The sequence below is a fragment of the Filicampus tigris genome, chromosome 17 (genome assembly GCF_054856515.1).
Source record: "Filicampus tigris isolate MCC_2025a chromosome 17, RoL_Ftig_1.0, whole genome shotgun sequence".
In the NCBI taxonomy this organism is placed as follows: domain Eukaryota; kingdom Metazoa; phylum Chordata; class Actinopteri; order Syngnathiformes; family Syngnathidae; genus Filicampus; species Filicampus tigris.
In genome coordinates this window covers 13206565-13219087 of record NC_141233.1, presented here as the reverse complement: position 1 = coordinate 13219087, position 12523 = coordinate 13206565, and the positions used below count along the sequence as shown (strand labels likewise).

Genomic DNA, 12523 nt, shown 5'->3' with positions numbered 1-12523 from the left:
CTGTATTTGCAACACCACCCACCCCAAAAATAATTTAACAGCTCATTTGAATGTGTGATCACCAGATGTAAATGAGTGTCAGAAGCCTGGAATCTGTCCTAACGGGAGATGTGAAAACCTTCCTGGAACTTATCGCTGCCTCTGCAACGAGGGCTTCCTCCCCTCTGTCGACAGCAAGGGCTGCAGTGGTGAGTCGTTTGAGGGATTCGGCGGGCTCGCTGTTTCGCTAGTTGCTGCTGGAGCATAGTCCAGTCTTGAATGCAAAACGTACGTACAGTATTTTTTTTTTTTTTGGACTGCGGCGATTTTTGCTTCTGCAGTATGCAATACTGAGGACAACTTTATTTCAGTAATTCAACAAATATTCATTACACGCAGAGTGAAATATTTCATGATTAAATTTTCACGCTCGCTAGCTGACGGCTTACAAAAACACAAGAAACAAGGAATTGGACTATTACAACTATTCAAATTTTTTTTAACTCGTTCACTGCCATGGGCAAATTTACTTGTCTTTACACAGTCCAGCCATTTGATCCCAGGGACTTATTCATATTTTTTTCACATTTTTTTCAAGCGTTATAGTAAAAGAGGGTCTGAAAATGGCAGTGAATGAGTTAATAAAGATATTGTCTCTCTGAAAAACATTTTCCCATGTGTTTAATGAATCTGTACATGTTTCACTTTTTGAATTGTACTACTGAAATGATAATAATATCTTAGATTTCCCAGCAAAGTGGTAATGCACAGATGATGACTTGACATGGCCTTAATAAAATATGACTTTATAGTTATTCAATCGTTTAATGACGATAAATGAGCTTTCCACCCCTACCCTGTTCCTCTTCTGTCACGCAGACATCGACGAGTGTGAGGACGTCAGGCTGTGCGCGTACGGCCGCTGCATCAATACCGAGGGCTCCTTCCAGTGTCAGTGCTACCCAGGCTACCAGCGCACGCAGGAAGGCAGCCACTGCGAAGGCATTACTCCTCATTTCTTTTTTTTTTTTTACGTTGACATGGTTTATAGTGTACATAAAAGTTCATCATTCACTTTGCTTAGCTCAGTATCTGGAGACGTGATTTACACCCTGCCGTTGTCCCTCCAGATATCAATGAGTGCGAGCGGCCGTCAAACTGTCAAAGGGGCCGCTGTATCAACAGTATGGGCTCGTACACCTGCGAGTGCCAGAAGGGTTACACGCTGGTGGGGGGCCGGCGATGCCAAGGTCAGTCGGTTCAAATGATGCCGCCCGGTTTATTGCTCATCACCAGCAATTAACGCTGGGTATAAATAACCCTGCACTGGGTTAGCTATTCCAGCCAGTTTAGGTTCGTTTTAACCCTGCAAGTCAACCCAAGCATATTTTTTTCAAGAATATGTTCCCAGCAGGCCCACTAGTTGAAACACGGTATTCTGATTGATTTTGTGTTTGTGGAATGTCAGTTAAGTAGCTAAATGCACTTGTTTTTAGCCATCTCTGGGGGCGGCCATTTTGTCTTGTGTCGACTAAAAATGACATCACAACTGCTCACGACGACCAATCACGGCTGACCTGTTTTCTGAATCTGAGCCGTGATTGGTCATGAGCAGTTGTGATGTCATTTTCAGTCGACAGAAGACAAAATGGACGCCCCCAGAGATGGCTAAAAACGAGTGCATTTTGCTGCTTAACTTATATTCCACAAACACAAAATTAATCAGAATGCTGTGTTTCAAGTCGTGGGCCTCCTGGGAACATATTCTTGAAAAAAATATGTTTGGGTTGACTTCCGCTTTAAGTGTTGGTTAACCTAGTGAGTGACGTCAGGTGCTCTGACTCCACGTCTGGTCGTTTACCACACGGCTAGTGCTCCTTGCGAGTGTTATCATTTTGTCTTTGTGTCTGAAAGTTCATCAGCCTCTGTCGCTCTTCAGTTTTTACCCCACTTTACTCAAGCGGCAGCTTATCAGAAGCTCAGAATTCCGAAGCAAGGATTGGACCAAGTGACAGCTTGTAACTTGAAAATATTTGTACTTTGTAGCACTTGTAATAAGTCAAGGTACCATTGCATTAGTATATTTTGCTTTACACATCCTTAAATGTGATTTGTCATTGTTTTATGTCATTTTCCAAGCCATGAGTTTGCCTATTTTTAAAATGTCTGAGCAAGTATACCAATTCCCCCCCGTGTTTTCTTACTTTAATCTACCAAAGCATTCTTTCAGCTGGTGTTTAGATTGGAATCAAAAAGTGACATGGCGCGTTGTTTTCTTTTCAGACATTGACGAATGCGCATCCGACTGGAGTCTTTGCCAGCCGTACGGCTCTTGCGAGAATAGGCCGGGCTCGTACGTGTGCGTCTGCCATCACGGCTACGTCCTCTCGGAGGACAAACACAGCTGCGAGGGTAAGCTTCTTCTCGTTCCTCCTGCATTTCTTGATGACGAGCTTTAACCAGCCGGAACATTTGATTCCTCCCAGTCCCAGACTCTGGATCAGATCACGTCAGACCAATTACAGAAAAGTACTCCCTTTTAAGGACTAAAACTGGAAATTCCCACTGCAATTGTTTGTGTGAATGTGAATACATGCCCATTTCCCAGATGAAATGACAAAGAACTCAATCAGCGGTTATACTGGCTAATGCAGCACAGCCTGTTGACTTTAAAAAGCGCAATCCATTTACAGCGATGGCATGACATCATTGTCTGACCATTGATTTTTTTTTTTTGTTGTTTTTTTTTTTTTTTGTAATGGATACGGATAATGACTCAGCATTATGCTTCCAAAGTCATTTGGGTACACGTCAGATGCTGACCTCTCACAATGTTTGCCCCCCACCCCCTCGCAGCGCCTCAGATGGTAGCAGATGAGAAGAAGGAGTGTTACCTGAACCTGGATGACACCGTGTTCTGCGACAGCGTCCTGGCCACCAACGTCACCAAGCAGGAGTGCTGCTGCTCCATCGGGGTCGGATGGGGGGACCACTGTGAGATCTACCCGTGTCCCGTTTCTCACTCAGGTACAACCAAAACGTGCTCGGTATTTTTGGATTTATCTTTATTTATCTTTTGCTGGGATTGCGACACAAGCCCAACCGCATGCACGCTTCAAGCATCCGTCATTTTCCTAATGTGCACCATCCACACAAGCAGCAAAATGAACCAAATATGTTAAGGGCATTTCAGCCGTGTTTGCAAACCTTTACTGAACCAAAATGCACGATTTGCATTAGAAAAATGTCACAAAGTGTATATATATGTCGCTGTCCTGTGAAAAACACTTATCTCCAATTTTGGAAACTTTTTTTAGTTTTCACATTAATGCGATGTCTGTAGCACGGAAACACCATTCATGTAAAAATGAGGAAATGAAAAAAAAAATGGAGATAAGTGTTTTTCACGTGACAGCGATGATATACTGAACTAATCATGTGCTTGTCTCAATTTACTCACAAATTGACTTTAGTGTAAAATCTGGTCTAACATGGAGCTTAGTTGACTTCAAAAGTCAGTTAAGTTTAATTTGAGCTGACAGACTTACGGTCAACAAGATTGTTTTGTTGAACACCGTTAGTGATGTGGAAATAATATACCATAAACTCCTGGAGGATGCCTGATGTATGAACGTGGCCATCTACCACCAACTCAATATGCATTTTCGGGCATAGCCGACGATTGTGTTGTGATGAATATGTCAATTCCACTTTTGTTGTCTTATTCACCCAGCTGAATTCCACTTCCTGTGTCCTCACGGGCAAGGTCTCTATTATGACGAAGGACTCATGTATAGCCGGCCTGCCTACCAGGGTAGCTATTGCGTCATCGCTGTTGCACTTTCCTCATTCGTCTGTATCCTCACTTACTTACTTACTTACGAGACTCGTGCACTCTTTCCTCACAGATATTGACGAGTGTTCTCTTTTTGCCGATGAAATCTGCAAGAAGGGTCGCTGTCAGAACACGCAGCCAGGGTACGAGTGCTACTGTCAACGGGGCTTTTACTATGACGGCAACCTTCTCGAGTGCATTGGTAGGCGTCTCAAGCACAATTCTCCCCAAAGATTCAATGCAAATGTATCATGCTAAATGTCAAATACAACTGAGCAATACTAGCCACTGTTAACTTTTTTCAATTTCTGCCGTCTCAAAATTTAATCGACTCATTATTTCCGTGGTTCTCCGTCAGATGTGAATGAATGCCACGACGAGTCTCTGTGCAGAAACGGCCATTGCGTCAACACCGAAGGCTCCTTTTACTGCAACTGTGAGCATCCGTGGACCCCAGACGCCAACAAAAAGAAATGTGTGATAGCGGCAGTAGCCGGTGAGTACGCTGCGATCGTCCCTCCAAGACTTTGACGTCAGCGTGATGATGTGTTTTTTGGGGGTTTTTTGGCGCAGACGTGAATGAGTGTGAGGATCTAGCCAACTGCAAGAACGGTCTCTGTGTGGACACTCCAGGGTCTTACTACTGCATCTGCTCGCCGCCTTGGACCCTCGCTATCGACCGTAACCGTTGTGTGACTCCTGAGGAGCAGGCCGGTAAGTGCGGAGCCTCCTTAGAGAGCATCAATACAGCATCCCGGAAAACACAATTTTTTCTACTCCCTTGATTTCACTTTTTACATTTGAATGAAAACGTGTTTTTAGTCCGAGTTTTTTTCTTGCATAGCAATTTGCATTTTGTACATGGATTGATTAAAAAAAAAAAAAAAAATTTAAAAAAACATTTTTTTGGGGGGGCGTTACTATAAATGACTTTTTACGCCAAGCACCACCTAAATAATTTCTTGGCGCCCCATCATCACGAGCAACATTAAATTACAGTAGTGTCGTCGGCCTAAGTGTTCATCAAAAAATGAGACCGAAATTTGAATCCTCATTATATTTACTGTAAGCCACTGTAACATTATGCACGGATTGAACATTAACACTGTGCTTAAATGAAATAAAGTAAAAAAAAAAAACTGCATTTAATTAATGTATTGCACATAAAAGGTGAATAAAATTGTACCTAAAGATTGAATGCAAATATATTGAACTTAAAAGTTAAATACAACTGAACTGTGAGTAGGCAGTGATTCTTTTGATATGAAAACTGCAGTCCTTTAATTCCATTTGTACTACAACAGAAATCATTCATGATTCATTAGAAATCTTAATTGAATATTCCACAAGTCTAGTCGATGCAGCAACTTTAGAAAGTGAATCGTTCAAATGCAGCTAATGCCGAGTAAAGCGTAATTGGAAAAAAAAAAAAGGCTCTTTTGCTAAATTCCTTGTCATACAAAGTAGGTATGCTACGTTCTACTTTGTGATACTAAAAAATGCCATGCCTAATATTGAAGGCGGATTAAAGCTAGCGTGTCTTTGTTTATGCTAACGGAGCATGAGGTGTCAAGTTTGCAGCTTTGTGTTTGTGAGGCAGAATGCTATTCATTATGGATTTAATTTGGTCCTGTCGTTTTGTGATACCCGATGTTTAGCGCAGCGGTTCGCAGGAGGGTGTGAGGCAGGATTAGTTCGAATTAGGCAGGAGAAAACAGTCAAATAAATGCTCGGCTGGCCCGATGGTTTTATGTACTGTATATGGAAGCAACAAGCTGGGGTGACGTTTCCCTGCAGTTATTTTTCCACAGTCAATATCAATCTACAATTTCTTCCCAAAGACACCTGGTAACATTTTTCTGTTTTCGCTAGCATTCAGATATGACTGACATGTTTGAGATAACACCGTGCCGCTGGAGGGATTGCCCCTTCTATTTTATTGGCAGTGCACACATCATGCTGGCAACCTTCTCTTCTTGTCTGTGAGACATGTCGTTGCTGTCCAAACCTGAAAGCGAAACTTTACATCATCTTTTGACAGGGCAAGTGGATGTAAATGTGAGTTTGGTTGTCCAAACGTAAAAAGCAGAATAGAAATACATCACTCCGAAGTCTTGACTGTACTTTTTTTAAATTGTCATTGACGTCTCAATTTAGTTGTTCGTCTACACCTGCACAATCGAATGAGAGCCGATGCCAGAGGTGTCTCAAACAAATCTGCCTTTCCAAAGATAACGCTCAATTTTGATGAACCAAAAGATTTCAAACTGATTTAAAATGCACTTATCAAAGTAATACGATGTCCACTGTGTTATGTCATGCAATTCCATATTCCTGCTCTAAATACTGCCAGTATCGTTTATGCAACTGAAACTGTTTCTGTTTCCACCACTTGTGCCAATTTTAGCTGGCCCCAAACAGATGTTCATACTGTAACCAGTGTCTGTGGTGCCCTTTGCAGATGTGAATGAGTGCCAGGATCCCTCGTACTGTAAGAATGGGAGGTGTGAGAACACGCCCGGCTCCTTTCACTGTTTTTGTGACCCTCCTCGCACCTTCAGTGCGGCGCTCAAACAGTGCGTCTATGACGGTGGGTAAAATCAGTATCAGCTAGTTTAGTAAAAAAAAAAAAAAAGAATAATAATGATAATCCCTAAAGAAACTTTCTCCATATTTAGATTTGTTCATCCACAGCATCATTAGCTGTACTATGTGGCCATTGGCAGCAAGCTTTTTAAATATCATTATTATCTGCTTGACATCATGTATGTTTAATGCATCTGGTAACAAAAATCAGTGATTGTGTTGTTTAAAAGTATAAAAGTATCTCTCAAAATGTGATTATCTTTAAAAAGGCATCTTTTGTGATACCACTACTGGGACTTTTGAGAGTGTGCAGGTGTGCCTAAGGAGGCGAGCAGTTTACTAAAGGAGGAATATTGCATGGCCTAGAGAGGCGTTCACGAGCAGAACTGCTGAGTGGGTGATGCCAGACGTTTTGAAAACCTCTTTTACCCTAACGTTTGAAAAAATTGGGGGAAAAAAATCTAAATAAAGTTGTGGGAGTGAATGGCTGGACTGTGAAAAAGACAAATAAATACGTCAATGGCAGTTAATGAGTTTAGCACTCAAAGCTGTTAGCCTTAATTCAAATTCCTCGATGGTATATGAAAGCCATGCATTTATATTTGTGGATTTTGGACCATTACAAAAAAAACAACAAAAAAAAAAAAGCTTCCTGTACTCACTCTGTAATGCAGAATGAAGACTTTTGTATGTGGTAATGAGCAAATCCTCTTTTCTTTACCCAGATCGCACTGCAGCCCACAAAGACGTGTGTTTCCTGCAGGTGGACGAGGGTTTGATCTGCAGCGATCCAAGGAGCGTCATGCTGGTGACCTACTCGGAGTGCTGCTGCCACTACGGCCGCGGCTGGGGGCCCGAGTGCAACACCTGCCCGCCGAGGCATTCGGGTTAGGAGAGGTCAACGGCACGATGTCACGCCGCCACCACGGCGACTTTTCCTCATGGTCTTTCTTGTTTGTACGCAGAGATGTTCAACCATTTGTGCGAGATGCACCTGGAGACGGAGTCGGACGGGGAGCAGGAGATCCTGACATCTTTTGCTAACTATAATCCAGGTTGAACCTTACCCCCGCAATATTAGAGTACAGTTCCTTCCCTTTCCATCTGTCCCACGTTTTTAAAAATGTTCTCTGCCAGGTGACAGTTCAGAGGAGGATTCAGACGAATGCAGCTGTGCAAATGGCCACTGCGTGCGCTCCTATCTGGGCACCATGTGTGAATGTAACCAAGGATTTAGGTTGGACCACTCCCACACGCGCTGTATAGGTTTGTACTCTTATCATATTATTGCATGTTACTTTTTATGCAAACATGAGTCAATGTATATGTCCATTTTTACAAGTACCACTGATTGCTCAGCGATATCATGTCATGTTTTAAACAAACATTAGTCAGCTTTTATGGCTTTTGCCAATCATTACATATAGCACCTCGTCGGCGACCATTTGGACAAAAGGAAGTTAGTTGTTTTGGACACCATTTTGTTTTAGGGCATTCATGTTTTAAAGTTAAAGCGGAAGCCAACCCAAACCTATTTTTTTCAAGAATACGTTGCCAGCAGGCCCACTAGTTGAAACAGGGCATTCTGATAAATATTGCGTTTGTGGAATAAGTGTTAATCCGCTAGTTTTTAGCCATCTCCGGGGGCGGCCATTTTATCTTCTGTCGCATGAAAATGACATCACAACTGCTCACAAGGACCAATCACGGCTCAGATTCAGAAAACAGTTCAGCCGTGATTGGTCGTTGTGAGCAGTTGTGATGTCATTTTCAGGCGACAGAAGACAAAATGGCCGCCCCCGGAGATGGTTAAAAACGAGTGCATTTTGCTACTTAACTTAGATTCCACAAAAGCAAAATTAATCACAATGCCGTGTTTCAACTAGTGGCCCTGCTGGGAACATATTCTTGAAAAAAAAGATGTTTGGGTTGACTTCCGCTTGTACTTGGAGGATTTGGGGTGATCCTTCCATGATACCACACCGCCCAGTCAACACACCCTGTGGTGTAAACACAAGCCACATTTGTGTTTTAATTTCTGCTACGCTGAGTTCGACTGAGTGAAACTGTTTGCTGAAAACATGCATTTAGTGTTTATTTGTGATTTTTTTTTTTTCTTTTTTTAACCCCCAGATATAGACGAGTGCGCAGAACCAGGAGTTCGCAGTAGTCTGTGCGAGAACGCTCGCTGTGTGAACACTGTGGGCTCATACAAGTGCTACTGCAAACAAGGCTTTGTGGCCACACGCAGGCCAAACAAATGTGTCCGCCGTAGAACCCATTATTAAGTAAATGTTTTTGTAATTAATTATTCAGATCTTGATTTTGTTTTTTAGTGTTTTTTTTTTTTTTTTTTTTAAGTTGTTTTCTACTCAAGCCCAATTGAGATTTGTACATTGTCTGAAGGCTACACGTAGCACTATCCCTCTTTAAATCTTCGTCCACATTCATGACTATTTAATTCTAAATTGCCCTACTTTGAATTGTGTTATTCAAACACAGATTGTTGATTGTGTTATTGTACAGTTTGTGGATTGAGAGTTGCTGTAAAACTTGTCAATTTTGTTGATGTAAAATATGAGAGACCTGAAGTTTTTGTATAATTTGACATGTGCACCTAAGTAGACGTTAAGCTAGAAATTAAGAAAAAAAAACAAAAAAAAACATGCACTTAGCAATGAATGGTGGGAGTGTTTGCCAACTGTAGCTGATTTTTTGGAAGGCGAGAATGTTTTGCTGCGTTGAACCATTTTGAAAATGTGTTAAGGATTTAATAATAAAAAAAACTATTTCAATCAATGTGTACATTTGTTAAGATGGGTTTTGTTGCTTTTGTCCTAACCCTAATCAACATCATGATTATTAAGAAGTACAGTATGTCGCACTACTAGCGTTCTCCTTCACCGCAAGTGGCGGTTGAGTATTTGCAGCTCCGCCTCCGATTTGAAACGTTTGGTCCAGATACAACGATGATGCCGCTCATCCGGTGAGCTCAGGGAGTTCACGTCGCCACCAGCCCCTCGCTGTCCTGGTTTCATTCTGTCAGAGCATTATGTAATTTCAATCTGGAACAGCAGGGTGACCTTCAGCAACTAGTTGAGGCAGATAAGAACGAGGTCATGACGGCAAGAAATGGAGGCTGAGCAACAATTACAACTGAAAATAGCGCAGCTGCCCTTTTGAGGTGACTCGAAAGGTGGTGAGAGGATATTAATACATTTTAGTGGGTCGCACTGCCCGGAGAGTAAACCTGTGATTGCTCTGCACTGCATCTGCTGAACCTAAGTATGTGTTTTGTGGGTTGTGTGGCAGTGGGGTTGGGGGGGGGGGATAAACATAGCCAGAAATGACTTCCTGAAACGAACTGTCTCTTTTTATCAGTCCTCTTGTTAACCACAAACTTATTTTTATTTATTTATATTTTTTTTTTAAAGCAAGCGCAAAGCCATTACATTGTCTTGGCTACTTTGGAAAAAGTGTTTGGGGCGGGGAGGGGGGCAGTCATGTCGCTAATGTAGTTTGACTATGACTATGCAAACAACCGCACCTATTTACAAATATATTTTCTCTAAAGTTAAAACAACATGGCAGTGAGGTACAGATAATCCCAAAATATGTCCACAAATAGCAGCTTTTGTTGTATGAGATGCCGTGCTTCAAATTAGTCGTCGAGTGCCAACCTCTCTTGCCAAACAAAGCCTACGTCTTACTCAACATGATGTCAAACCTTCAATAAGTGCTTCAAACATAACACATTTTTTTCTTCTGTGGAGTGCTAAATCTTTGTAAAATGGCGAAAGAAATCCTGCTTGTCTGCTTCAGTCAGGTTGATCATCGGGTGTCTATCTGTCATATCGCACTATACCGCCCACCTAGTCACTAACTCAACCGTTACCAGTGTAGAGTAGAAATGAGAGACTAAAATGATTTCTAACTGCTTTGATATCACAGTTTCTGGTGTATTTATGGTTGAATTTATTAATATAGGCAATTATTAACTTTTTAGGGGCAATTTTCAATGTGTTTTTTTTCAACAATTTGTGGCAGAGCTCGGACAATAGTGGAGATTTCTGCACATTCAAGAATAAAGGGTGTTAATATAAACTTCAATTTAATGCCTGGTAGTCTTTACACTTGAGTAAATGAACACTCTAGGCACTATTTGGTTGTGGAATATGAGTTAATCAGCAAAACCCCCCCGTTTTTAGCCATCTCAGGGGGCGGCCATTTTGTCACTTGCTTTCGACTGAAAATGACATCACAACTGCTCAGGGCTCAGGTAACGACCAATCACGGCTCACCTGTTTTCTGAAGCTGAGCCATGATTGGTTGTTACCTGAGCTACTGTGATGCCTTTTTCAGTTGAAAGCAAGTGACAAAATGGCCGCCTCCTTGGATTGACAAAGACGAGTGGATTTTACTACTTAACTCATCTTCCCCAAAAAACAATACTCATCCGATGCCGTTTTCAGGCTAGTGGGGCTGCATAAAACATATTATTGTAAAGGAAATTTTGGGGTTGACTTTTCTTTTAAATGAAATACAGAAATCAAGTGTGCAAAATTGTCTCCTTAGAGATAACAGTGTGTTCCTTGGATTATATACCGTTTTCATATTACAGCATATGAATACGGTTTAGTTTTTATTGCAGGTTGACTGTTTCTGTGCTCCAACCAGAGTAGTCCCTCTCGTAACCCTCTTGTCATTCTTGAAGGGCAGCACAGAGCCCCTCCTCCTTTCCCTCTCCTCGACCGGAGTCATATGATTCAGCTTTAAGGTTGAGAATATCGCTCCCACATTTCACTGGGAGAAAACAAGCGCACAGATGACATCCAACCATGTGTAAGCACCGTCACGCCAACTTTGCCAAACGCATGCCTGCCCGCCGCGACCCCACCCTCGTTGCTGCGCGCACCAAAAGATGACCCCGCCCGTCCGGGTCCCATCTATAGAGAGCAGACAGAGGGGGGTTTAGCTCAAACTGCTGCAATCTGCAGAAAGCAATGTGCTGGACGTACTCTGGCAGCCAGTGGCAGACTTATATTCTGCACTCAGCTCTTTCCCTTTGTCACAGTGGATTGGGGATGAGCTCCCTGCACCGGGTGTGGGTCTGGGCCCTGGGGTGTAAACATGCTGGGTGTGTGCTAAAAACGTTGACACATATTCACAACGACTCATTAGCGTGATTGGAGGGGATTTTATAATGTAATACATTATAAATAATACATATTAGGCAACTTTCAAAGCTTTGGATTGTCCTTTTCTCCTATGCACCGTTTAAAATGGTATTTTTAGTACATGCCACCGGCATGGCCACAAATAGCCTACGGGCCGGACGTTAGACATCCCTGATCACTAGTTCACAACAACATCACAACTATGCAGTGACGATGGAGCGGATGGTGACTGAGTGCCTTGCTCAAAGGCACCACGTGTAAGGTTAGCCTACAACCCCTTAGGCCCCATGGGCAAAAGATAACACCCAAAAATGTCACGTGGGAGAGCTTATTGTCAATATAAAGGCGTCGGGTGTTCAGCGATAAAATAAAATATTTCAAATTGATAGCCAAGTGTCAAGACTCATTGGAAATCTTCAGCCTACAATAAAACATCCACAACGAAACTCGGCTCGGCTTTTTCAACTCCCACAAATTGCTTTTAATGAATGGGATGATATTTTCCCAACTGCTCGGCCCTCCCAAGAAGAACCAACATCCCATAAAATCCTCGCCACTATCACTTTGTTGGTCGAGCTGCACCCACATGCGCACAGACCCAAAAATAGGTGCTGTGAGTTGCACTGCTTACATGTTTGAGAGGCAACGATAATGGCGTCTTGGGATTTCAGAGTATTCCAGGATCGACTTTTGTGTGGAGTTCGGATGTTTTCCGGTTTGCTCAGCGTTTTTTACTCCCCGATAAATGCATGATAAGTTAGTTGGATATTCTTATGTATTTTCTGTGCCTTCTTTATGTCACATCACAATGGAAGGGACATCCAGTTCTTGTAATGTTACTGTTTGTGCCATATTTTCTCTATACTATACTATACTATCTCTTTGAGGCCTTTATGTTTTCATGTAATGCATGGTGCAATATCACTGAGTGGGAAACGATGAACCT

The 12523-nt window shown here is 42.2% G+C and overlaps 1 protein-coding gene across 4 annotated transcripts in view; it reads left to right on the top strand.

The window, feature by feature from the left end:
* ltbp3 (latent transforming growth factor beta binding protein 3) overlaps window positions 1–9203 on the top strand; it is a 33065-nt gene extending 23862 nt beyond the window's left edge. For 3 of the 4 annotated variants that reach the window (XM_086012891.1, XM_086012890.1, XM_086012893.1), the window contains 14 exons: window positions 66–188; window positions 859–981; window positions 1110–1229; window positions 2263–2391; window positions 2836–3006; window positions 3713–3793; window positions 3888–4016; window positions 4173–4310; window positions 4388–4528; window positions 6276–6404; window positions 7126–7287; window positions 7366–7455; window positions 7538–7666; window positions 8534–9203. In XM_086012891.1, the coding sequence (XP_085869017.1) occupies window positions 66–188; window positions 859–981; window positions 1110–1229; window positions 2263–2391; window positions 2836–3006; window positions 3713–3793; window positions 3888–4016; window positions 4173–4310; window positions 4388–4528; window positions 6276–6404; window positions 7126–7287; window positions 7366–7455; window positions 7538–7666; window positions 8534–8688 (1820 nt within the window). In that variant the 3' untranslated portion in view covers window positions 8689–9203. The remainder of the gene's footprint in view (window positions 1–65; window positions 189–858; window positions 982–1109; window positions 1230–2262; window positions 2392–2835; window positions 3007–3712; window positions 3794–3887; window positions 4017–4172; window positions 4311–4387; window positions 4529–6275; window positions 6405–7125; window positions 7288–7365; window positions 7456–7537; window positions 7667–8533) is intronic. The other variant, XM_086012894.1, reaches the window with a different exon arrangement.
* The last annotated feature ends 3320 nt before the right edge of the window (window positions 9204–12523 follow it).